The sequence below is a fragment of the Hippoglossus stenolepis genome, chromosome 5, assembly GCF_022539355.2.
Source record: "Hippoglossus stenolepis isolate QCI-W04-F060 chromosome 5, HSTE1.2, whole genome shotgun sequence".
NCBI classification, from domain to species: domain Eukaryota; kingdom Metazoa; phylum Chordata; class Actinopteri; order Pleuronectiformes; family Pleuronectidae; genus Hippoglossus; species Hippoglossus stenolepis.
In genome coordinates this window covers 7,752,569-7,780,448 of record NC_061487.1, presented here as the reverse complement: position 1 = coordinate 7,780,448, position 27,880 = coordinate 7,752,569, and the positions used below count along the sequence as shown (strand labels likewise).

The following is a 27,880-nucleotide window of genomic DNA, read 5'->3' as shown; positions in this document are numbered from 1 at the left end:
TAAATCTGGAAAATGAGAAACATTATACACCCATTAAGACTGCAGGGCAGTTCTACTGAATCCACTTTATGGTATACCAAAAAAAGCAAACAAAAAATACACCTTAAACGTCCACATTGACATAGTTTGTATTTAATACAGTATAGCTTGATTCAATAGTCAATACAAATGACAAAGTAATAGGTTATAACAGAACAAATATAAAATTAATGTAGATAACTGTATAATCCTGGGTAATTGTATGAAAACAGTTGTTGAATACAATAGAAAAATAAAATGGGGCACATTTTTGCTGAAAAGAAAAATAATTCTAAAATCAGAGTGCATAAGGATGGCAGACTTAAAAAAGGCTTCACTACAAGCAATTCAATATGAATACTGTAGCAAAGAACACATTTTTTTTTTTCACCTGGCAACAACATAATGCAACTTACGACGCGCACACGCTCAGTACTTGCATGTACTCTATAATAATGGCAAGACACTGGGACCAGATGAAAGCACTGATTATAGCCACAGTCGGAAGGACGACGACAATTAGAATACACTTCAGGCAACATTTCTGACTCAGTGTCTAACAAGGACTTTATAGGGTGTAGGCACGGGTTTGTGCACGTTTATTCAGCTATGCTATCATTAATGTGTGATTTCCCTGTAAAATCCTCCTGTCTCAGTACAGCTCTATGCAGACGATTAGAGCGAGTTCAAGATGTCACTACACGGTTTATATTGAAGCATTACTAAATGTAACAGTAACAATTAAGTTGTCCCAGTATCACGTGTAGATCTACAGAGTTACTATGTTTTGTCATCCCATTCTATAGCTGTAATAATCTCAGAGCACGCAGGGAAGAGCCATTTAAAAGTGCTAAGACATGATTTGTGTAACAAGAAAGACAAAGTATTGCACTACTCATGAGGTCTTAACTGATGACTTGCACAGATTCAATAGCTTCGTCGCTGCAGCATGGACTGCTCTACACAAGCGTGTATGTGTGTGCACGTGTGGGTAAGCAATACATTCCCACAACACTCACTACAGCATGATGGCACTGCTAGTGATAGAAGGTGAACCACAGACGCTGGTCTCTGTCTGTGCTGCGAGCCAGGAAATATCAATGTTAGGGTGAGACAGAAGGTTTCAGATGATACATCAGAAAAACTAAAGAGGAAATCACATGGACAGCAGTTTAATGAGTGATCAGAGCCGGGATGAAACAGGAGTTTACAGCCTAATCGATTTGGGATGTGCTTTACTCCTCCTTACTGCCATTCAGTGATGTTTACTGAAAGAGAGGATGCTTCATGGAGCCCTAAAGAAGTTCGACAACTTCTTGGCAAAAGACCTTTTCATTAAATCCTTCTATTTTGTTGGACAGTTTCCTGTCCTTGTGTTCAGCTGAACACTCCTGAGACGACGCAGAACCAGCTCGTACCATCTACGTAACCGTATGCTGAAAATTCTACTGCAGTGAACAGCGGGATATACTGGACACAGGAGGTGCAAAAATCGACCCCATTATTGTTGCTTGAGAGTGGTGATTAAGCTCCCTGTTTGGAACAAAAAAAGGTGTGCTTAGTTAAAGGGTCATTTCACCCCCAAAATTTAGAATTGTGTCGGTAACTTGCATCTCGCTTGAAACTTAAATAAATAAAATGTGTTCATTAAAAGCAGAATCTGACCCACTGTAGCTGTTAGAAGACGACTCAGTTTACCTCAGCTTCTTACCTGAAACATCTGATAAGCCGCATTCAGACATGCACTGATCTCTGGATAATCTCCTGACATTCCCCGCTGGGGCTGTATTTGAGAAAGAAAATGTCCGAGTGAGAGGCTACGGAAATTCTCTGGACTTTCTCTGCCTACCCGCCTGGTAAAAACTGCAGAGAACGTCCTAATGAACCAATGTGAGAACACAGCAGGAGATCTTCCACAGAATTCATCCTCCAGAGATTTCTGTGTTGTTGTGAATGTGTCTGAGTGGAGAATCTACTGCTGCATTGTTCATGTGTGAAGGGAAACCTGTGGAGAATGTCCAGACACAATTCTGCGGACATTCTCTGGAGTTCCAGTCCGTAACGGCTTTTTGTGTAATAGAAGCACATGTGCCTATGGGGAATTTGGCTACAAATACTTTTGGAGAAAAGTACCATGTCCACGTTCACTGCAGCCTTTAAAGATAATTTGACTGAAATTTAAAGTCAAATGTTATATTTTGCAGAAAAAAAACAATTAGTGGGGTTTTACCTGATCTGGGATAATGATTCACCTTTTTATTTTGGGGTGTACTATTCCTTTAATGAGGTCTCTAAACCATTACTTTAAGTGGCAAATAATTAATCAAATGGCTAATTTGCGTTACCTCCACACGTCCCTGACCACAGACACACAAAACGCACGACACCAGAGCAGCAGGTTCACTCTGAGATATGATTCAGCAAAAAAACTAAATGTCACATTGTTGGCAGCCAGAATGCTATCACATTGAAACATCATAAGGTCAGCGCTCAAGCATTTCCACTGTCTTGTCTTGGTCTGCCAATGAAAAATGGCCAAACTTCGAATGACAGCTTCTCTCCCACACTCACTAATTGGTCACACAACACGGCTCGGGGGGGGTTAACAGATCGACCACGGGAAATCTCAGGGCTCGTGGATTGGTTCGGGAAGTCACGACTGAAGCTCACTGATTGGCCGGGAGCAGGCCCTGTCTTTGGGCGTGCTCCAAAATGGCATTGTAGCAGAAGTAGTACTGGTCCGGGGTTTGAATGCTGAAGGCTCTCTGTGTTCGCATGCGCCGCACAGTCTGGCACACGTTTAGCGAGCCAACGTCCTGCAGCTGGGACAGACAGATGTCCAGGGCACAGAAGGTACCTGTCGACAAGGGTTACAACAATGAAAGAGTTATGAGACATTTTAAAGAAGGATTATTGACAATGGATTATTACCATTTTGAAAAAAAAACCCTAATTGAGCCTAAAGCTTTAATCTCTCATCCACCCTATTATCACACTTACTTAATAGGTACACCACACTGAAACTAATGCAGTTAATACAACTTCATGAAGGATGTGTTCGGTTTTCATCGAAACTTTTGAGAGAAGTGTTTAATGAACTTTCTGTACATGGAGTGAAACTTTTGAATTATCTGGAAATGGGTCAAATTTAGGAACATTTATTAAGAAAAAATTATGATAACTGTGTCTCAATTAAGGGGCAGCATCCTTTGGAGGCTGCATTTGAAGACAGATTGTGTCACAGTAGCAGGACTAAGCTTGTCCCATTTCCTTCAAATGTAGCCGACAATTGTGTCCTTTCATCCCCGAGAAATGAAGGCTCCAACAAGTGGATCCTTCCGGCCAAAACTATCCCAGGATTCATTGTGCTTCAGTGACAAACACCAAGCACCGAGACGTCTAATGTTTAACGAGTATAATGCTTCAACTCAACAGTACACATGCTTAAATACCAAGAGATATCCAAATTTTCTCGTTATGTTCTTTAACTTTAGCTCTGTTGCTAAGCAACAGCAATACGCCCAGGACAAGCCTATGCACAACAGACCATCTTGTTGTAAGTTGGCCTTCTCTATCAACACGGCCGACAAAGGGGGACCCTTCATGGGCCGGGTAAACCACGTCCTCTGAAGGATTCAGCCCCTGAGACACAGCTGGTATGAACCCATTGAGTGATATGTATGTTATGATGTTGGCTATTGGAATATTTATGCTTAGCCAGTTATTGTGTGAGTTGTGGCCGAGAAATAAAAAAGGGATGTCCATGTGTATTCATAATGTGTTGTTTCTTTGAAAGAGGCAGGTAAACATAAGATTCTTGTTCTTCCCTCTCCTTTTTCATTTGTGTATAGGTACAAGTGTTTTGTTTTGTGAAATAGTTTCTGGATTACAACGAAAAAAACTAAATAAACAAATCAGAATTTTCTAATCATTTTAGAGGATGCCGTTGAACTGTATTAAACTATACCGGTTGTTTTCATTTTAGCCTAAAATAACAGAGCCATAAGTATGACATGACCTTTATGATGGCAGGAGTTATCGCTGTGGTCTACATTAGTTTGAGCTAGGCCTACCTGAAAAAGTGGCATATGAGTGCATATGCTTTTGAAGAAAAAATTATAATAATATGCTTCCTGAATGTGTCTCCTGTGACCACTTGGGATCAGATCTCACTTCCCCGCTCTATATGTAAATAATCACATACTTCATTTGTGTTTGTGAAGATCAAATGATGTCGATTTTACTAATATAAGAAAAGCATCAGTCATTATGAGGTGGTCATTGTTGATATTGTGTATATTACATGTGCATATTGATACGGGTCCTTCATATGTGGCCCAGGATACATTTGTGCCGTTTTCGCAGCTAAAAGAATTTGGTAAAGTGTTTGAGTGCATTCAGACTTGAAGTTAGCAATGACCACTTGTGATTGAAACACTCAGGACATAGGTCAGACCTGGACCTATACACCAGGTCTGAATGGGGTCTCAGACCACCAGGTGGTCTCGGACGCACATGGCCACAGTCTTTCAGCTGTGTGAACATGGATGTGCCCTGAGCCACATTAGAAGGACCACCGACTCAGTTGCCGTCCTCTGACCCCTGACAGTTTCATTAAGTATTTAAGCATTTATTTGTGACTACCACATGTTGATTTTTTTGCTAATCAGTTAAATCTTTCATTGTGAAGATGTGCACAGTGCATTTATTTGCTCAGCCTCTGCTGGCTCCGCCCCTCTTCTCACACAGACACATTGACAATCAGACTGGCTCTAACCAATTGCATACATGTTTTTTTATTTCATTCGAATATAGAGCGGGGAAGTGAGATCTGATCACAAGTGTTTTAATACCAGGAGTGAAAAGACAAACTTAACGCCAACCACTTTGTGATCGGCTCCTTGATACGAGGTCTGAACGGGGCTACAATGGTAAATGGAAGTAACTAGGTATCAATCATTCTCAGTGTCTCACCTGTTCTTCCAATCCCTGCACTGCAGTGCACCACCATTGGGGGTCCAAGCGGGTGGCCTGTCCACTGAAGCCCCAAAGACTTCACCGTTTTCCTCTGTTGTCTCTTCACCGCTCCCAGGAAGTCGATGAGAGTCACAGCGGAGGTGGGGACGCCGTAATCAGGCCAGCTGAGGTACTGGAAGTGACTCACTTGTCTCTGTTCACATGTCTGAGTGGATATAAAATGACAGAACTGAGAGTTAAATGCTAGGTTAGGATGGAAGAGGAATGAGGGCGGGGGGGGGAACTCACTCTATAGTAAATTATTGGTCATAATTTCTACAGATTTTAGTTATTTATTTTCACTGTTGTTAGTTGCTGAATGAAATTTCTGCTCTTTCCAGTCTGTGTTTGTGCATCAGCTGTCACCTCAGTGTTGTGCAGTTCGAGGGTTGTGTGGTTGTAGTGGGTGTGGTGGTCCACCCTCTGGCTCACCACTGCCATATGGCCGTACACCTCTTGTCCCCCTTCCTCCAGTGGCCAGTACTGTCCACACTTCCTCCGACTGCCCTCGTCTGTCCTGCAGCACGTATGTGATGAAAATGAGTTCACAGCTCTCAGCTAATTCACATTAATCTTCAACGACTCGACAACAAAGCATGGATTAGCTGAACTACCTGGTTGTCATGACAATAACGAGCACGTTTTGTTCCCAGACCATCCTCCAGAAATCTCCGTAGGTCTTTTCCAGTGGTCCTACACAGCAACAGGAGATAATTAAAATAATTTTAAAAATACATGTAATGAGTGGAATAGCAGCCTAATGAAGTAAACCTGTAATAATATCGAGAAGTCAAAATGTGAGACGTCTGATGTACCTTGAGTACCAATGTAGGCATTCGTCTGTTTGTAGCCATCCATGAAGCTTGCATTGATGTAGTCTGATCTCTGTAAGAACAATAAAGTTTTATCCAAGAGATGAAAGGAACCCTTGCAAAATAGAAAACTGAAGCATATTGTGCAACTTAAGAAAACACAGAAGAAGTGAATTGTACTGAGATCTAAGTCATAGGAGTGTTAAACCATTTCTAAAGGAGTAAATGCTACAGAATCAAAGTATTTTGTTTGCATCTTTAACCTCAGACTTTCGGTATTCTCCTTTACAAGCTAACTGGTATTGGTCCAGTGTAGCAGCCTGGAGTCAAGGTGTGAAACTTGGTATATTTCTTGGCAGCTGAGCGACCATGAATGTAACTAGTCTTATTTTTTGTAATGAATTAAATTTATAATACGCAGATTAGAAATGGCATAGTGTGGAAATCTTCCCACCGGGTACAGTGGCGGTACGGACGTGGGCGCCGCCAGTTTTATGGCGTGACCGGTGGGCAAGTTACTGTATATAATCGGTTTGTGCCTGAACATCATGTAACACCGGTAACTACCGAGGCACCCCTAATGCAGACTTTGAGAGAAGCACTAACCTCGATCCTTCTGGCTTTCAAGCGCACTCTTGTTTGATCAAGGCACAGCACGTCTCCATAGCGATTCCGCTCCTGATTGTAGGCTGCTCTGTAGACAGTTAACACAAAAAATGTAATAAAAGTTAATAGTTGGCAAAAAATGATGATTCAAGTTGTAGAGCTGTAGAAATTACAGTAAGTTCCTGCTGAAGTAACATATTGTAGCTTGTGACACTGACAGCTAAAGTACATGAGACAAAATGAAATACAAAAACTACCATGAGAAAAACTGCATGTAAACAACATAGAAACTATATATATATATATATGTGTGTGTTTGTATAAAAATCAGATCTTGTGAATTTAAATGTGGTTTCATCAGGGGACTGTTGGGCCTTGGCCCAGGTATGAGCTCTACTTACTGTCCTTCTAATAATACCTGTGATAATAGAAAAGGATTTTTACCCTCCATCTACCATTAAATGCATCTGATGAACATAAGGAACCTAAATCAGGACAAGAGTTTAAACAAGTATTTCTGTTTACTGAGGAATAATGCGATCTAATTATTTTCTTTACATAAAAAGCAACAAGTTTGCATTATGTGCAAAACTTAATTTTCGGAATAATAATCTCATCTCTGTAGTGAAAATGCATAGGTCCACATGTGAGTCTTCAGCATGTGTGTGTAGCTCACTGTGCACAGTGGAAGGTTCCCGACGGCGGTTCCTTGCGGAGCTCCTCATACTCTTGGTGGATGCCCGTGCGCTGAAGCCTGCCGAGGTGCACCAGCAGCTCCTGCGGGCGCATGGCCTCAGGTCCGGGGGCGTGAATGGAGGTGTCCTCCAGGGGGATGGCCACCAGCTCGTCCACTGGGTCCACTCGGCCGTTCTGGCCCACCAGCAGCTGCTGGTTCCAGCTGTGCGCGTCCAGGGGTAGCAGGCCACCGAGGTGCTGGGGGAGACAGTCTCTGGGGAGGTGTTGGCGCAGCTCGGCCATTTTCACCATCTGAACCTGGAGTTAGATGAAAGGGCAGTGACAGATTTAAGGCTTCAGCTTCATGATGAGAAGATGAATTTTACCTTCGACAAGAAGCAAAAACTACTGAACAGATTTCAGGCATGTGCCAAGAAACAACAGAATAAATTTCAGCGTGGATGCAGATAAAGATGCAGATCCCCAAATTGTTTCTATCACCTTCTTTCTTTCTCTTCTAGGGTGTTTTCTTAACATTTTCTCCGATTTTCCAAAAAATAAGTCATTGATCTTGATGAAAAAAAAATCTGGCACAATTAGAGAACTGATATACGAGTGTGAGAAATTTGGTGCAGCTTGATTGAATTTAAGAGGACTATTTGTCCTCGGCAGACATTTTAACATCATAAAGTATGAACTGTTTATTTCTTGTTCATGATTTCATAAATGACCCTGACACTGCATTTACAGTGGACCATCAGGTGACACACATATCTGTACAAATCGCATTTTCCAGATGATGAGATGATTGATTCCAGGGATTCAATCAATCAATGATCACGTGCAACAATCATTGACTCTGACCTGCCTGCTCCCTGATGGTTTGTCAATCCACGAAAACCAAAATCTGATGAGCGAAATCAAACTGAGAAAATGAAGCAAGCAGCTCCTTCGTTTACCCTCTCTCTAAGTTTCTCCTTGAGCAGCAGGCTGAGCAGATTGTAGGGCACTCGAAACCAAACAGGGGCCCCGACGATCAGCACCTTCTTCAGCCTGGCAGGGAATGCCCCCTGGTGGACAGAGACAGACATACATATAGGATTTATTTTACTCTTAAAAAATCTATTTAATTTAGACTTTAACATGCCGTTGCCTTGAATTTGAAATAAAGCAGAAAAGGTAATACATCATAAAAACAGTGTTTTACATGAACTCAGAGGCCCACCCCCGTCTCTTTGTGGTTAATTATTTCTTGAGAGTGACTCATATCCTGCAGATAATCCAATTATACATAATGATATCATATTATATCTCCACTTTATATTGCGGTGCTTTGCCAGCACATAAAATAAATTCTCCTGATGACGTATCAACCACTCCAGTCAATGTTTAGATCAATATGTGGGCACAGCAAACAAGCCACTGCTGCTGATGCGGTCACGAGGGTCTGTGGTCCAGTTGACAAACTACTACATCCTTAAAGTAAAAATCGTTTTAGCAGCCATGCAGGTAATTGCTAAAATAAGCACCGCTCAGAGTCTTACACAGCCACGGTGTGTGGATATCATTTTTCTCCCTGTCTTCTTGGTCGAGGAGTCGTTTATTCATTCTGCCCTTTGCACAAACATCAAATTCCCCCCAAAAAACACGCTCCTTCCCAGGATCAAGGACGTACCTCAGCAGTTATATATTAACTCGTCCTGTTGATCTTTTTCAACAAGAATTCACCTTCTTTTAATATATATGCAGTGGTGGGATGTAACAAAGTAAATATACTTTGTTTCTGTACTTAAGTACATTTTTCATGTATCTGTACTTAACTTAATAAAAAATAAAAAAAGGCGGTACTTTTACTCCACTTCATATATCAGCAAATATGTGTACTTTCTAAACTACTACACTGTGTTACAAGTTCACGGCGTTTTATAGATTTTTTAAGTAATCAGTAAGGACAGGGACATTGGTTCACTGATCCAATCAGAGCCAGCAGGTAACATTAAACCCCGCCTCCCGCCGCAGCAGTACGAAAAGTAGTATTAAAAGTAACTTGCTGCCTATTACCTGATGCAACAAGTTACTTTTAATACTATAAGTGCATACTTTCTATGACTAAAAAGTTAATGTGGTACTTTTACTCAAATACATCTTTGTCTATATATTTGAACCTTTACTGAAGTCAAATGTAAAAAAGAAACATCTCTTGGTAATTCTAACCTTCAGCAGGTTGAGGATCTTCTTGCTCAGGTCCAGCTCAAAGTTTGTGTAGTTGGAACCTGCCATGTCGTAGATGAACACCAAGCCATTCCTCTGGGTCTCGAAGCTGTGGAAGAAGACACCCGTGTGTTTAATACTCAGGTCAGTGGTCACATGCAGCGCTCTGTCCTCACAGCAGACAGACAGCCTTTTCAAAACTTCAGACAAAAGCGGTCCTTTAATAATTAATTAAAATTTTTACATGTATATGATTCTCCCAAATAGGACAAATTTACGTGCAAATACACTACATGGGTTATATTATATCGACCACTCAAAGCCACATTTACCTATTTACAAGCTCTATTATATGCAACACTGACCATCTGGTTAGTAGATGACCCACTCTACATCCTGAGCCTCAGCCACGGTAATGCATTTGGTAAGGGTTCTAGTTTAAATGTTTAATTAGAAAAGAAAGGGAGACACTTGTTGATAATAAGTAGGACAATAAAAACTGCTTCAAAAACCATCACTGCCACAGATTCAGGACGTCTGCTGTGCATCTCCGGCTGTGGATGGAAGACATCGAGTCTTATGGAGGACACCAGCCACCCAGCACATGGTCTGTTCACATTCCTCCCCTCAGGGAAAACACCGAGAGCATTAGTGCTCAGACCAGCCCCCTCAAAGACCTTTCTATCCTCAGGCGGTTCGTCCACGGATGCAAAATGCCCTTCACATGACTCATACATGATTTGTATATTGTGGGATTAGTTGTACTTCTTTTGTATTTAAAAAAAAAAAAAAAACTTATTCTCATTTATTTTATTGAATGTACATCTTAAATGTCATATACCTCAACTAAAGTAGAATGTACCAGATTCCAATGGCAGATATGTCACAAACCAATATACATGTTCAGTGAATGACTGCAGGATGAAGGGTATGTGCAGACAAACAATTTACATAATCTAAAGTTCAGAAATGAGTAATATATAGAGAGGATATCCCGTGATATTTACAACTGAATAATATTTATAGTGAGAATGAAAAACTAAACAGAACGAACAATAGAATGAGTCATACGAGTCACGTTATGTACAAGTGATGATGTCACGTACGACGCAGAAAGAAATTCGTACGCACAGGTTAAATGTATATTAAAGATGGATTATATTCAGACCTGGAACCACAGCCCTCACCTTTCCACAGCCCGATCCAGGAGGTAGAAGAGCGCCTGCAGCACCACGTGGTTGCCCGTCTTGTTGGGGTGGTGAAGTTTAGCCGTGTACAAGGCGATGGAGGCCCCTGAAGGGTCACGTACACTCTGAAACACACAAAAAAACAAAACCCAAACAATACTAACAAGGTTACATCGGCTGTCGACCTCGTGGGAATCGTGACCGTGTCACTGTCGAATCTCACATTTTCTTCCACTGGACTGTGAAATGTGTTTCAGTTCTGGTTTAATTATCCACTACCCGGCCTGACCTCTAGGTCACACATGCGCTTTAAAAACAATAAACTGTTCATGACTTCTTATTTGGACAATTTTAAGTTTGCTTATTCTTCTAAGAATGTGACGTCTGTAGTAATTTTGCCACAAGGTTTTCGTAGAAATCATGTGGTCGTTGACGGAGATTGCTGGGGCTGGTTTACTACAAGCTCGGCAGAAATAAAGGATGAACAACGACCACAGGGGGGCACTTATGTTCCAATGCTGGATACTAGCAGACAGCCAGAGGGGGCTGTCAACAATTCAGCAGGAGGAACAGATGTGGTCAGGACTGATGCTGCTCGTCTTCCTTCTCCCTGCGTCAGACCTGATCAGTTTGAAGGCCGCTGGTGTCACCAGAAATCCCCAGGGCCTCGTTTTCTTGAACCATGCCGCTGATTAAAGATGCTGCGGAACGGCCCTTATGTGAGCAAATGGGGCCTCTCCGGCACTGGAGGTTAAAAATACCTCAGACAGGATATGAGGGCCGCTGCTGAGGCTGGGGAACTCAGACGTCAGACAAGAGGATGTGCAGCATCACTGCCACTGTGGCATGTCGACGGGGAAGGAAGAACGGAAACGCAGGAGAGTGGGGGTGTGTGGTTTGTTGTTGTTGTGATTTGGCTGACAAAAGGCTAAATTTATCTGGCACAGGAACATCCCCTGATTTGGTGATCAAAAGGACTTCCTTGATTCAGAGCTTCCTCCATGTATACACTATCTTGAACCGTCTCGATTACGAAACGTGAGCTCAATAAATTAGCAATTTGGGATCCTTTTAAATTTAAGTACTTGATTGATCCTCATGCCAGACTTCTTCCTGGACTAGTCCAAATGAAGCTAAATATATCAAAAGGTAACGACTGTGAAGAGGAACCGTGTTCCTATACATGAATGAAGCATGTTCAGATATTTCAGAAAAGACAGCTGGGTGTGGTGGCAGTAACATGAGAACAAAAATACACAAAAACATGATAAACGACAACTGAACATCAGATTGTGTGCACAGGCACTAGAGGAAAGCATGAGGTTATTCTAGCTTCCTCAATTAAAAAGACCAAAACCAACAAAGACTGTTTCACATTTTCTTCACCGACCTGTCTGTGGCTCTAATATTAATAATTCAATAATAATGTACAAATACAACAAATTAAGAAACCATATAATACAATATAAATAAGTAAAAAAAGTATAGACTGAAGTTCTTCAATAAAATGTAAGTTGTGGTAACAAGGATGCAAAGAGCTACAGTAGCAGTAAAGTGACTGATATTGACAAGTATGATAAATAATATGATATTGCACAGTGTTTTAAAGTGATATGATAAATAATAAATAAATACTGCATGTGATATAAATACATAGTGGAGTTTATTTTTATGTATGCAACTGGATCAGGCATGCATGATGGGAGGAGCTGAAATAGATGGTGTGATGTGTGTATTAATAATAAATAGTGCATTTACAGTGGACTATTTTCAGCTGCTGATTATTACACATTTGGTTCCATTTATCATAAGGAACATGTCACCCAGTGCAACCATGTGTCTCACTGATGTACCTTAATACTTTCTGAATAACACTGAAGCTGTAAAGAGAACTAATTCTCTGCTGGTTTTGGTCTTATACTATTTAAGAGATGCTAAGTGTGCAGGAGATGTAAAAGGCAAACTCACCAACACAGTGAACTTCCCACTGAGCAGCTCCGAGCGCAGAGGCTCCTCCTGAGGCTGGAGTCTGACGATTCCTTCTTTCAGACGCGTTTCCTGGAGAGAACAGATCACTGCGTGTGAGGTGAGGCGAGGCTCCAGTGTTACTAAGAGCGTTCATCACTTTGAGGTGAATTCTTCTCTGTGAACAATGGGAGAATTACACGCCTGACTTTCCTGCCGAGAGAATCCCTCTCTGTGTGGTTTCCATTCCTCCTCTTTCTCCTCGCCCAGGGAGGTTGCGTGGGAGTTTTCTTGAGCTAACTCTGAGGCCTTGGGGTTTGGGGAGGTGTCATTTCCGTTTACAGTTTTGTTTACTGGTGTTCTTATGTTTAATAATACAGAACTATGGGGACTGAGGTGCCCGCTGATGAAGCAGGGATCACGGTCACTTATGTGGAAGAGAAGACTTAAACACCCATCACATTTCCACCTTAATTTCATTTACTCTGATTATAATGAAACTTGATGTCTGGATGCAAACTGACTGTACATATTTATTCTAGATTTACTGCAGCTCTTTTATTACCTACGTCAATGAGGTAATGTTTTAACCCTGTTCATTTGTTGGTTGATTTGTTTGTTTATTAGCAAGATTACACACAAAAACTACTGAACAGATTTCCATGAAACGGTTTAGGTCAGGGTAGAACCTATTCAATTTCACTGCTGATCAGGATCAGGGGGTGAATCCGGGAGACTTTTCCAACTTTTCCATTGTGGAATAAAGTGTTTTTCAACATTTTTAACGTTTTCTCAGTGAATACTTTTTCATCTTGATGGAAGAAATCCGTCACATATAGGTAGTAAGTGTTGGTTTGTGTGTTGGTTATTCTAGTTCCTTCTGATTATTGAGAGCGCGAGACAAACATGAAAGTACATATTTGAGCAGTTATATAAGATATAATAGATCAATTATGCTGAAGAGCAGCCATAACTAATGTGATATCAGTGATCTAACTAATACCTCACCATAAGATGTTTACCTGACACCGAGTGGTCCTGTGACACAAAGACATTTGATAAAAAGCAAACCATGATCATGGGACAAAGGGAATCCAGGATGTCCTGTGAAATGTCAAACTGACTGTTTGCAGAACAGGCCTATTGAGGTCATGACAATGCATTTCATTTTACAAACAAAGAGCTAGTGTGGACTGTGCATGAGCATGAACACAGAAGCCTAAAAACACAATCTAACTCACATGATAAACCTGTAGCGTGTGGAAAAACAAAACCTAAATCAGTGATGTGAAAGAAGCTGAGGTGAACTGCAACTCCTCTCGAGTATTGATCACACTGTAAGTAACATAATGTATATGTACTGAAGACCACGCTTGCATGATCTTAGCACTGAAACATGATTTCACATTAAAACTTTGCCGAAACAGTGAGGTTTAATAATAGGGTGAATTTGGGTAATCTGGGACATTGGGTAATGTGGGTCACCTAAGCTTCAGGAGTTTTACTGTAGGTTAACAGGGACATCATGTGACTGAAATCACAGGACTTCATGGGGATGATGTCACAGAAAGGGGCTGGGCAAATGTCAATCAGGTCGATGACATATGGATTCTGACAAGATTATACATAAATAAGACAATGTTCCTGATTGCTATCAAATTATGCTTGTGATGGATTCAAGCAACAAAATATGCATCGAGTTGTTTAAAATGTGTTTTACAAACATCTTTTAGTTGTCCTATCAAATATGATTGATAATGTGGGACACCATGCTTTGTGTAATCCGGGACAGTCATTTAAGTTCTCTGAATGGGGAAACGGCATTTATGGACTTCCTGAAGTTAAAAAATAATAAGTACAATCTGTCCCTATCTGTTTAAAGTGATCGTCTGGTTAGTTAACTAGCACATAATCAGTGTGCTCTCTAGGACAGAGATGATCCATGAAGCCCAGAAGAGTCTGTCCTGTGGTCTGCAGCCAGATGCAGACGATGATGAGTCTCTCACCTGCCAGGACTGTTTGTTCCCTGAGTTGCACCAATAGAATGGTGAATTACTGAATGAATAATCTGTTATTGTTGCTTGCTGTTGATTGAATATTCATTATTTGTCTTTTTTTAAATGTGATACACCTTTAATAGAACGTTTTAAATTAGTTTTTTTAGGCAGAATTACATTTTTTGACACAAAGAACACTTAAAGCTGTTCCATGTCTCCTCTGAGTGTGATATCTCCATTCTTTCTCCTGGTGTGGTTAGAAAACATCTTCAGGATTACAGAAAGGTATAATATGTGGATCTAATGTGTACAACAGATATCAGACTAAGTTGCAGAAGTCAAAATTGCAATTACCCAATATTATCGGAATAAGTATACAAACACAAATACTCAAAAACTATATATAACTGTGATGCTTAATTGTTTATTGAGTTGTGAAAATTGTAATGGCTTTATATAAATTATCTACATATCTGCTGCAGGTTCATTTCCCTTGCGTGGGGTCAATCAAGTTTATCTTATCTTATACATGTTATGGATAGAGTTCTTTACACAACCAACCACCCCTGAGTTCTACCTCACCCTGTATCTACCCTCATCCCCAATGACCCAACAAGCGTTTTACTGGAAACTTTCCTTCTTCTTTTCTTCTGACAAATGACTTGTTCCCGGCCTCTGTTGTGGTGCTGACTCAGCACTAAACACAGTTAAATGAACTGTGGCGACGCAGAGGGAGTCTAATCTTTCTCAAAGTCACATTCAGGCCTTTTAGAAATGAGCTGTGTTTATGCAGGACCAACCATTCGCTGCAGAAGTAAGAACCCACCTGGTACTAAAAAAGAAAAAAAAGAAGGCTGTAAAGTATTCAGGTCATTAGAGGCTGTGCGAGACGTCTATGAACTTTCCGCTTGTTGCAGTGGATTAACCGGAGCATGTCTGAGCAGATTAAATCTAATTTGTGCGTTCAAAATTGGTGAGTGAAATTTGGAGCAGAATAGAGGGAGAAAAATGAGTCTCCTCAGCTCCCAGGTAGCGATGACGTGGCTTGAAGGAGAAGGTCTCCATCCTGTTATTATCTAGATGCTATTTTCAGGTCAGGCAGTAAACCAGAGCTGCAGTCTGATCCACTGAAGGCTTCATGTTGATCATCACTTTCCGTTTTGACGGTGATCGTTTCATCAAGGTCCAAAAACTGATATTCAGTCACATAGGTGAACAGACACTTTTCTCTACAGTTGATCACCTTCTGTCTTAAGTGAGTCATCTTGTTGTGAGCAGCCTCTCAATGTCCCTTTAACTTACTGAAGGGACATTTACTCTCAGATACTGTGTTAAAACCCAAAAAATCCAGCATACGTAAAGCACTGAATCTGACGGAGTCAAGGTGTTAAGTTGCACAGCTGAGGACAGGAATCTTTCCTCTGGCCTCGAAGTTGGTCGATTTAATCAATATCCATGAGGCAAACAGGTTGTATGGATTTGGTGAATTAAGAGAGGTTGAGAATAAATCACATTGTCTCCTGGATCACCCTTATTATTATGATGAGTGAGGAATATCTACCTACATTTGAAAAAAATCCAGAAATGTTCTTGTTTGCTTTTAATGCCTGGCTATCTTTGTTTCTAAATCCTGGAAAAAATACTCAGGGTGGGGTATTTGTATAGTTTTGTTTTTGATGCTGCTTCTCTGGTTTCTTTCTTTCCTTTTTGTACTTGTCTACATGTCTCGTAAGCCTCTTTAAGTCTGGTCACATAATGCACGTGACACAACATTAAAGAAATCAATCAATCCTTCTGTAGCTAAATGCTATTACTCCAATGCATGTTTGAAAACTTGGGCCTGCTTCACTCTGTGCTTCTCCCCAGGGAGGCGGCTGAGAGCACAGCAAACAAACAGGAAATAAAAAGGAGGACATAGTGATCCTCATTACAGGGAGACTGTTGTGTTACTTCTAATGCATCAAAAGACAAAATAGACTCCACTATTTTATAAAGGGACTCCTGATCTATTGCATTTACTATGCACGTCTCTCTACTTCATCTCCTACACTTTGTCTAATTGAACAAATTAGACGATATAAATAAATAAAATAAATAAACAAATTCTTTACTTCAAGGTCTTTAAGAAACCGGACATCGCACTCACCAACACACTTGTTAGAAGGTTTAACGGAAATGCCTCTTATTCACTTTCAATGGGGTGACGTCATTGTGTGCTGGAGGTTTCACTTCACTCACTCATAACCTTGAGCTGAGAAGCAACAGTCAATCAGAAAGAAAAGAAAAATGCTCCGTTTGCACGGGGATGAGATGGAGTAATGTCTCTGCTGTGCAACACTGTCAGGGTATCAAACCACAGAACTTAAGAGTACAACCAGAACGTGTCTCTATGGGGACGTGTTCAGTATTTAAAGTTGGCATCTAACTCTTGGGCTTGTGTACTTTGATTTCCTTCACTTAATGAGGAGACTTTTTAGACTTTACACTGTGTTTTGTTTGAGTAATTAATTCACTAAATGGTATAAAAATGGTCAAATATGTTTACCAAATTATATCGTCTTTTATTATTGTATTGTTGATACTGATATTTGATAATACTAATATTCAGGAATCATTTCTCCCAGGTAACGTAAAAAAAGTTTATTATCATGCTGACATTTAACATAAAACTGTACGTTGTTGGGAAAATATAAACAATCTCCCAACATCTATGTGTGGAGGCAAGTGGTTTATTTCTTATAAGCCACTGTTTTCAATAAAGTGCGGGCCGGCAACTTGCAGAAATAGTTAAAGTCACTTAAAAGTCATTTGGTGCTGCAAATGTGTTTTAATCTCAGTGATGCAGTGTCCGTATCTCCTCACCCTGTAACTGTGGAAGAGCTCGATGGCTCGGAGGACGTCGAACTTGCGAGCCATGAGGAACTTGACGGCCAGTTCTCTGGACAGCGGCGACACTCCATGCTGACTGGTCCACTTGTTGATTTCCTCCAGAAACTGCCTGGTAGCCTGAAACAGACACACACACACACACACACACACACGCTGTCACACACTCCCATAATCAAAGGGTCAAACAGGAAGGAAGTGAAACTGGGCTTAAAACTCGATACATCCTCAGGGGAAGTGTCACCTGCCGCCTCACAGATTATGTGACACAGTTCGATGGCCTGGTGAGACGTCGAAGCTCGCGTTTTATTGTGCTGCTGTACGGTCGATACAAACAGTGAGCGTGTATGCACATGGACAAGAAGGTGCAAAATAATATGTGTGCAGTTTTGCAGATTCATGCTCTCAAGGGGAAAGATTTGTGGATTGATGTATGACACATAATTTGCCCTTCTTTGGCCCCCGATTTATAAAAATCCTAGATCTACTGCTGAGCTACAAAAACAAGTAAAACTAGAGTGACACATGTGAACAGCAGAATCTCAATGAATTTTATTCCATAAAAGAAGATTTGCCAGTTTAGCCGTTTATGTTCACATTTTTATAAAGTGAGTGCAGGAGCACGAGTGAGGAAGAAGATGGAATCCTGCTGAACTGGTGTCAATATAGACACAGTCAGATGTGTGGCTTTCAAGTGCTGATATCAACATATAAAGCAGTTCCTCATCTGCATAAAAAAAAAAATCAGGTTTGATGAATAGATTTCACTGATGGCAAATATAATTAAACTGCTGTATAATACATCTGCACTAAGTGATGTTATGGCCACCAAAACAAATCGAGTCTTTCCTGTCTCTAACCTGAACAAACATATAACACAGGTCTAATCTTTTTAAGACATTTAAAAAGGAATAGTTACATATTGTGGTGTGGAAGAAGGAAGACCGAGACATACGATTTTAAGTCAAGACGTGCGACCCATATACTGCACAACAGCAGGTGTGATTTATTTTTGCTTCAACACTGACACTTTTCATGAGAACAGTGACCAAACCCGATCAAACACCAAGAGCATGGTGGCTCCATTACCAGTGAACATAAGACTTAAAACTATCCTGAACACAGTCATAAAAACCACATGAACCGAATCAGAACTTTAACAACACATTACTAAAATAACTAAAACAGCTACATATTAGCAGTCCCATGAGCCTTTGCACTCATTCTGTCCAATTAGAACGGCCGGCTCACAGATCGCTACGATATTATATATATTTAATAGAAAAATATTTAACATATCAAATTTTAAGTCATGGCACCTATTCACAGTTCAAAATCAAATTCTGTGATCGGACCTTCTTCAGCGGACTGATCGAAATCTTCAAATTCAGTGCAATCGGTCATTGCACTTTTGAAAATGTATTTACCATTTACCATGAAGGCCTTCCAGCCACCTTGCAAATAACTTATGCATTTAGCCAGCAGTCTTTCAGGAGCTTCCTGTCCACTCCTCTGGTCTTATTATAAACTGGCTCAGACCCGCACACACAGGCCCTCTGCACCCGCAGAGTGAGCGAGTCAGCACCCAGTGAATCGTCAAAAGGCGACAGAGGAGGCAATGAAAGCTCACACTTTAAACACAGGGTTCCGCTTCTCTGGTCAGGCACAGCAGCCGTGGGGCGTGCATAGGAGACAGGAAGTCAAGTTGTGGGACTCCGCGGCTCTTTAGGAATACAAAACGATCACTGACGAGCGCCGAGCCCGAGGACAGGATGCCACTGTCTCTCCTCAGGAAAGCCAGTGCTTTCACAGAGAGGGGGGGCTGCAGCTTCTGCTCTGTTCAGACGCCTTAACATGCAGGGGACGAGGGATGATTGCACCTGACAGGGGCCGACGTCGCTTCATATCCGATTCTCAGGAGGGAATAATGTGGAGGGCTGTTAAACTAAATTATTCTCAGCGCAGGGATCTCTAAGATTGTCCCCAAATATGGACATAAAAATGTAACAGTTTAAACCGGAATTGACAAATAAATGTCTCAGACCTCACGGGTGAACTATGAACAGCGTGTTACAGTCTAACAATGTTTTACAATAGACTTTGACTTTTGAAAACAGTATTCATAAGAACAGCTCAGTAACTTCGTGCTTTCAACGAAATCTCAAAGCCTTTTTCAGCAAACAGAGCGAGTCCCTGTGTCACCACATGAGCCCGTTGTGGAGCTAATGTGGCATCAGTTGTCTGTTAGTGGATCAAAACTAGTCAGAGAATCAACTGAGAGTCAACATAATGACCAGAAGTCAGTCGATGATCTGAGGGGAAAAAAAGAAAAAACATCAATGAAGCCATTCACATCTCCACCAGTCTTTTAAAATGGGGACATAGGTTAGAATCTCCATACAACCAACTCTTGCCACATGACGGATGCTCACATGAAAAAAGCTAAGCCAGCGTTGTTCAATTAAGAGGAACACTGCATATCGTGAAAGCCTCAAAAAGGGAACAAATACTTAAAATCTTTTTGCAAACAACAACTACATTATCTATGTCCAGAGGATGAAACTATCGCTCTGAGGTACCTGTTCTCAAGTGTTGGTTTCATTCAACATCAGAAGAGATTTTTGCTAAAGTGAAAAAACGTGCAAACCTACACCAAGAACCAACAGTCCCCTTCTGAAACCACATTTAAATTCACTAGATCCAGATTGTTATTTAGATCTGCACCACAATCGCACACAGTCATAGATATCAATCCCCTAAATATGCATGATTTACTTCATCAAGGTCCATGAAATATTCTCTGAAAAATCAATGAAAATGTTGAAAATGCTCTGTCACAATGCTAAAGAAAGTGAAAAAAAATTAATAGATCCGCCCTCAAACATAAAATAAAAACATAACCTCCTTGGTCAAATCAAGTTCTATCATAAGAAAAATAGAAAAAGACAGAAGTGGAGATCTGCTGTGTGGGTAGATGATTTGTCTCACTTAAGGTTTCTTTACAGAGAAAATGGCCGGAAAACTAAATAGTGATATCAATAAGACGTATACAGTCTGAAACTACCTCAGCAAAAGTAGTGATAAGCAGGCATTGAAGTGGTCAGGTGGTTTTCATTCTAATCTTTTTAAGTGTAGTAAAACTTGATCCTGTGATCACCATTACCGCAACTTGCTACAAGCAAAACACATCTAACTTTTGCCGTTTTGGAACAAAAACTCTGTGTCAGTCCCATTGAATGTGGCCGTCTGCTCTTTGTTGTTGCTCTGTGAAGCGTTAATCCGTCTGTGCTGGCCAAAGACAACTTCCTGTCAGACTGCTGTCAGGTACACTCCGGTTTCCAAGATCTCAACGGTCTGACAGCTGCTCTTTCTCTCTCTTAGCCTTTTAAGGGGAGCCTGCAAACTCCAGGCAGTGACCCTCTGTTCCTGGAGAAGCCAGTCTTGTTTGGTTTTTCTGCACTATGGGGCCATATCCGCCCGAAGTGGAATTTGAGGATGGACCGGTTTGTTTTTGCGATAGCACACCGGACTGCAGTGGAAGGCTCGCTGCGGAGGAGTAACTTATTCAGTTCCTGGAGGATGCATAAATATTTACTTGACTTGTTCCACTTCTGATACGACAGGAGATCTTTTTAATCAACATTCTCGATTATGCATTTAAACACTTAATTCTGGTTTAAAGCGCCTGACATCATCTAAAATAGCCTGAGAAGTCAGTGCAAGAACAAAATGAGTCTTTATCAGATCAAAAGTCTTTACTTTTCAATTTTCACTGGTCCAGCTGTATTTATTTCCTCTGTTTATTGTTCGTCGTGAGAGGCATTTTAAGAGAGGGGTTTCTGGCCCTCTGATACACAGCTGCCAGGACATAATCCTATCAGGACTGTTCATTGATAGTTGAGGTTGTTTATTGGATCTTCTGACGATGACAGTCGGTAATTAATTTATTAGATTCACGGTAGGAACCTGCTGAGCTGGGGAAGCTGAAGTTGTTTAAGGTCAAACGGCCCTAAAACCAAAAATCAACACAGGCCCAAAAGGACTGCAGGCTGTGTTTAAAATCAATCCTCTGTTCACTCATTTACTCCCTGAATAAAGCCCCTTGTCCACTGATCAGAAAGCCCACTAACACCCACCCGATCATTTTGGTATAAAAGAGGTATAACAGACACTCAGTACTTTACTCTGAGAGAGTTCAAAAACCATTCTTTCATATTTATTTTGTATCCTCACTGACAGGTGCTTTGTGCATTGTGGAATTAACTGAAACTGCTATTTATACCATTGACAAGGACTGTAATTATACTTTTGATCATTTTTTGGTCTTTAAAATTTGAACCCAAAGTACTCAAATGGCGTTTTTTCTTCAACAAAAACCCCAAACTGAAAATGGAGGGTGGCACGGTGATACAGTGGTTAGCACCTTCTGTGCTGAGTTTGCATGTTCTGCTCCTGTGTGGGTTTACTCCAGGTACTCCGGCTTCCTGCCTGCGGATAATAAAGTTAATTGGAAACCCTAAAGTGCCTATGGCTGTGAATGAGCGTGCATGGCTGTTTGACTCTGTGTCAGCCCTGCGATGAGTTGGCAACCTGTCCAGAATGCACCCTGCCTCTCAACCAATGTCAGCTGGGATTGGCTCCAGCCCCAACCACACCTTCTTTGTTCTGTTGCTCAACATACTCAAACATTTGCTGCCTCCAGGCTCCATCCCACCAGGTTCTATTTCGACTTTTTCCTTCCACTACTACCCACAGTATTGTTTTTTTGGGATCCAAGCAACAAAAGAGATTTCTGTGTCGGTGCTCCGTGCTGCTAAACAAGACTGCATGTGTTGTTGACACAGTTTAATTAAGAACATGTTAGCAATAAAAAAAAAGACTTAGGATAAAACCATAAAACTATTTCTTAAAACTATCAACAGAAGTAGCTTGTCTGATGTGTAGTGGGAGCATGTTCCAAGCCTTCGGTGCATAGCAACCGAAAGCTGCTTCCCTAAACTTTTTGTAGTTCATTTTTGGGATATTTAGCAGGCCCGCGGTAGAAGACCTGAGGGGACGGTTAGTAACATACTCCGATAAACAGTCAGAGATGAATGAGGGTGCTGTACCATTAAGAGACTTAAAAACAAGTAAAACTACTTTGAAATCAAACCTTAGTGATACTTGAAGCCAATGTAAAGACACAAAAAACAGAGTAATGTAATCTCTTTTCCTATTTCCTAAGAGCCTGGCAGCTGAATTTTGCATTACAGTAATCCAGGCGAGAAAGTATAAAAGCGTGAGTCTACTTTTTGGCATCTTCCAGAGAGAGGTACGATCTTACTCTTGCAATATTTCTTAAATGATAAAATGCAATCTTTGTGAAATTGTTTGTGTGATTTCAAATCGAGTTCTTGGTCAAGTGTCCAACCCAGGTTTTGATTTGATGCGCCAGACTTCCGAGATTGCTAATAATCTTTTGTCTGTAATCATCAGTACCAACTATATTTCTTTTTTTTATCTTTGTTTAATTTGAGAAAATTGTTGCTCATCCATTGTTCCACGCTGGAGAGGCAATTTATCATTTGAGTTGGAGCATCGGAGTCATCTGGCGCTACGGATAAATATAACTGAGTATCATCAGCATAACAATGATAGTTCACACCATGATCAACTAATGATTTTTCCCAATGGTAACATGTATAGGCAACATAATAAAAGGACCAAGAATGGAACCCTGTTGAATGCCAAAAAGGTTATCATGCTTTTGTGAAACATGGTCACAGAGGCTGACAAAATATGGTCTGAGAGGAAGGTATGTTTTGAACCAGTTTAAAGCTGTGCCTTTGATACCAATCCAACATTCGAGTCTGTGTAAAAGAACGCTGTGATCTATATAGAAGAGGTAGGGGTTGAGTTATTTCGACTTTCTATGGTTTTTGCAATACTGGCACGGATACTTATCTTATTTTCCAAAAGCTCTGCAAACTCTTTACATTTGGATTGTGAGGCAGGACATGTATATTCAGAGAGCTGCGACACATTTAAAAGGCGATCGGACCTAGGATTGTTTCTGCTTCACTTATAACTTTAGAGAAATATGCCTTTCTCTCACAGCGCACAGCTTTGTTGTAGGTTAGGAGCGATCTTGTAAGAATCTCTGTAGATTGTTAATTGGCTTTTTCTCCACATTCTCTCAGCTCTACGGCATTCCCTCTTTAGCAGACGTATCCTGTCATTTTCCCATGGCATTAGTCTGTGATTTCTTTTTAGATTTCTCAGGTGCCACACTGTCGAGAGCTGATTTCAATTTAGAGTTCAGAATATTTACTTTTTCATGGATTGATTTAAAATCCTTGGAGAGAGCTTTTATACAGCATTACCGTAAAACTGTGATATGCAGTAAAAAGTGTTTTCCAATTCTGAAACACACACGAAGATGTTTTTATGATGTACAATGTAAGGCTGGACAATACAGAAATTATATATATATATATATATTAAGAAAAATGAAGAAACTTGATATTCGCACTTACTAAAGTGAGTTTCTAGAAAGCTGAATAAATAGGTGAACGATAGGTGGTTTCTTACACATTTACACATTTTGACTTGTGAAATAATGGCTTATTCATGCAGATGTGTCACTTCCAGTGTGTTGGTATTGTGCATGCTGGTTTACTGGCAACCATACCAACATCAGATTATTCATGGTTTTAGTAACTATCGTCACAGCCCTTTGTTACAAGAATTGGTCATTGATGTCTCAGTATCGACATGAGGTCTGGTGTATTAACATTCCAGCCAGGAGGAGTCATTAATGCCTCAGCTGGATGAGGGGTTCTGGAAAATAGTGGAGGGTGACTGTAGCGTCATGCTTACACCTACAGACAGGGCTCGTTCATTTCTTTATGATTATTGTTATTATATACAAGAGGACTCATGGTTGCCCTTGATATTGTAGCACTGCTGTTGCCAAGCGGCCCCGCTTCACTTCAGCGAGTCCCATTTGGCACGAGTCAATACCAAAACAGGAAGTCAGTAACGTCACTCTCTCCCTATTCCCCACTTTCTCTCACTCCACTGCTTACTGGGAGAAGACACAACACACACACACACACACTAACTCATAAACTCCCCCTTCCCCCAAGTTTCGTGGAAATGCTTTTAACAGCTGCCTTTAGAATGAAGTTCCACTACACCCATGTATGCTCCCGAGAGAGCCACCCTACCACACACACACACACACACACACACACACACACACACACACACACACACACACACACACACACACACACACAATCCACCCAACCACCCCCCACATGACTGTGGATGTAATGAGGGCTTCCGGTACCCTAGCGGGGGCCCTGGCTCTCACAGGAAATGGGGTAGCCAGATAAGGCTTTCTGCTGACCAGATGATGTGCGGAGGCAGCAGAGAGAGGAGACATGAGCACGGCCAACACCAAAGTAGAAGAAGATTGGAAAAAGCAAACATAGATTCAAAATGTAGTTTGTGCGAACTGATTAATATCCCCCCAAGTAGCTGTTCTCTGTTTAGAGTAAAATAACACTCTACAAACTATAGACTGTTTGCTCTGCTCATGTTAGATTTCTTATGATTGGGGACTGTTTATGCCACCAATGGTTTGATTGGTCATAAACACAGATAATATGTCACATTATTATTCAAACTTTATTAAAACCAAATGTACTCTAGAACATAATAAACCTCATAATTTGTACATAACTTCCAAAAGGTTAGACTTTGCCCTTTGTGTTTCGGAGAGATTCGACACTCATTGATCTACAGTGAGGTCCAGACGTCTGAGACCACAGACGAGTGCTGGACAAAACACTGGAAACACAGTTCAACAGCACAACTAACTACAGCCTCCAATAATGAACACTGGACATCATAACCTTCACTCGCGACAGGGTTTGTTAATGTTTTGTAGTGTTGAATTTAACTGCACATGTTTTATGTTAATTGGATGCACTTCTTTCCGGCCTTTGGAGAGGGATCCCTCACATGTGGCTCTCTGAGGTTTCTATGTTCTTTTCCCCCTGTTAATAGGTTGTTGTTTTTTTATTAGTTTTTCCTTACTCTTGTTGAGAGCAAGGAAAAACCAGTCAGAGAGAGTAGGCCAGCCTTCATTAGGCCCTGAGGAAGCAAAAGTTAATGGAAAATGAATTTCCTATCCTTTATTTTGTTACGGCACAAAACCCAAAGATGACCCAGTAAAACAAGACACTGGACCCAGTGAATCTTTGGCACGTTTGCTTAAAAACTAAAGTTATCAACTAACATAATTGTCAATTCATTTTCCATTCATCATTCAAACGGCTATTTGCTGTCACATATTTAGAGCCCAACGGATTTGCGAAAACTTTTTTTAAGTAAATTTCTAGAAAACCTTTATGATCTATTACGATTCAAAGCTGATTTAAAGCTTTATCAAGTCCTCGTTTTGGGCTTTAAAAGCAAAGGTTGAGGGGAAAATGAGGTTTTAATTTGTGCACACGTCTGGATCATAAAATGATTGGATGACGACGATAAGTTAAACTAGTTTTTAATTCCCACATCGTTGCTATGGCACTATAAACCAAGTTTCTACAGTGTAGGCTTCTTTTCTGAATGAGCCAAATGTGGCACCAGGCAGTTTCCTGTGAATGGTTACATCTGTGGAGGCTGCTGAGAGGGAGAGGGGGAGAGGGAGAGAGAGAGAGAGAGAGGGAGAGAGGAGAGGGAGAGGGGGAGAGGGAGAGAGAGAGAGGGAGAGAGAGAGAGAGAGAGGAGAAAGAGAGAGATCGGCCTGTTTCGCAACCGCTCGGCCCGCTGGAGAGGAACTGGCAGTGATGCAACCGCAGCAATAATGCACCAGAAATCGATACCAAATTTCCGCTCCAGCTCTCCGGATCATTTCGCAACAAACCCACCATTACGCACGGACGTCGCCACCTCTCCGCCCAGCTGCGGCGCGCACACGCAAAACGCACAGGGGCCAAAAAAAAAACCCCAACAACAATCTCCAGGTACAGGGCCGAGGCTGCAACACAAAACCCCGACACAAGAGAGCAGGGAGCGCATGAACAGACTCGCGAGGCCTACCTGCTCTTCGTCTGCTGATAAAGTCGCTGCCATGGCTCCGACCGCCTGTGGGTCAACGCGGCGGCAGATAGCGGAGCTGTGCGAGTCCCTCGTGGAGATCTGGGCTTCAGGGCTTCAGGGGCTGGCCCTCTCGCCCCAGGTTGACGCCATGTGAAAAACGCAGCGGCCCGAGCTCAGTGTTTCGGTTCTGGCAGATCCTCTCCGAAGACATCCACAACTACAGAGAGAGAGCTGCCTCCGCTGTGTCAGATTTCACCGAGCACAGGAGAAGGGAAGGAAGGAGAGAGAGAGAGAGAGAGAGAGAGGGAGGAGAAAAGAGGAGCAGCCACACTCTGCTTCAGCTCGATGGTCACCGGCTTCACACCATGATCTGCCGCCCCTCCACCTCACCGTGCGCGGACCTGAGGGCTGCAGCTGCCCGGCGACTCCTCCAGTGCCATCAAGCGCAAGTTTTTTAGCTTTGGACGTCGCCTTTATGTTGAGTATGAGAGCGGGGGAGAGGGGGGGAGAGGAGAGAGAGAGAGAGAGAAGAGGAGGCTATTCTTTCTGCGTGTCGCTCTACCCCCTGGTGGTAAAGACCAGAAAGCTCTCTGACCTCCGCCTTCATTCATAAAAATAGGGAAACCAAACAGGAAAATCACCATTTTGAGTGTGAGTGCTGGAGGGAGGACTCCTGCCGGAGCTCCGTGGTGTTCAGTGACTGTGTGGAGGCAGGGAACTCTGCTCTCACGTTCATCTGCTCAGGAAGGTTCTCTTCACCCTCTGCTACACTTTCAAATGTTGAGGAACATTTGGTGCCTTGCCAAGATCATCGATACCACACAAGTTAGTCCTTTTAGGTACAGTTCATGGTAGAAACTCCATGAAAGGGTAACGAAATCACTGTAAACATTTCTACAAACACTCATGAGGCACAATCATTTATGTGAAGTATCAAAAACCTAAATCTGACCACGACAACTTGCCATTTTACATACAGGTTAAATCATAGTTACTAGACCTACCATATATATATAAAAATAATAAAAATAAGTTTTATTTTTGCTTTGATTCAAAGGAATAGCTGGTTTCAGGATGTTGCGCTTACTTGCAGTCCTGCTGACGCTTCAACAAGAAGACTGACAACTTTATTGTTTGCACAGTAAATATGAAGCAAACAGCCAGAAGCTAATTAGCTTAGCTTAACACAAGGACTGGAAATGCATGAAACCGATTAAGATGTATCTTTTTTTGTTAATCTGCATTAAAACCAGAATGTAAAAACGATAGGTTGAGGTTTTTTATGTAATATTTACACATCAGTGTTTATGGGTTAAATAAGTATAATTTTAATTTCCATACCTTTCAATGAGGGAGAAGAAGTTAATTTTGTTTATGAAACATTTTAGGTCAATTATTATTCATAAACATTTCAAAC

At 41.3% G+C, this 27,880-nt stretch overlaps 1 protein-coding gene across 1 annotated transcript; it reads right to left on the bottom strand.

The window, feature by feature from the left end:
• Positions 1–116: 116 nt before the first annotated feature.
• ptpn9a (protein tyrosine phosphatase non-receptor type 9a) lies at positions 117–26,976 on the bottom strand. Its single transcript, XM_035156009.2, has 13 exons — positions 26,464–26,976; positions 17,350–17,493; positions 12,494–12,583; positions 10,526–10,650; positions 9,342–9,447; positions 8,087–8,197; positions 7,129–7,445; positions 6,453–6,540; positions 5,850–5,919; positions 5,649–5,727; positions 5,401–5,551; positions 4,993–5,200; positions 117–2,875 (listed from the first exon to the last, which is right to left on the bottom strand). Exons 1-13 carry the CDS (start codon positions 26,494–26,496, stop codon positions 2,685–2,687), a joined length of 1,713 nt encoding a protein of 570 aa, XP_035011900.1. The 5' UTR covers positions 26,497–26,976; the 3' UTR covers positions 117–2,684.
• Positions 26,977–27,880: the final 904 nt, after the last annotated feature.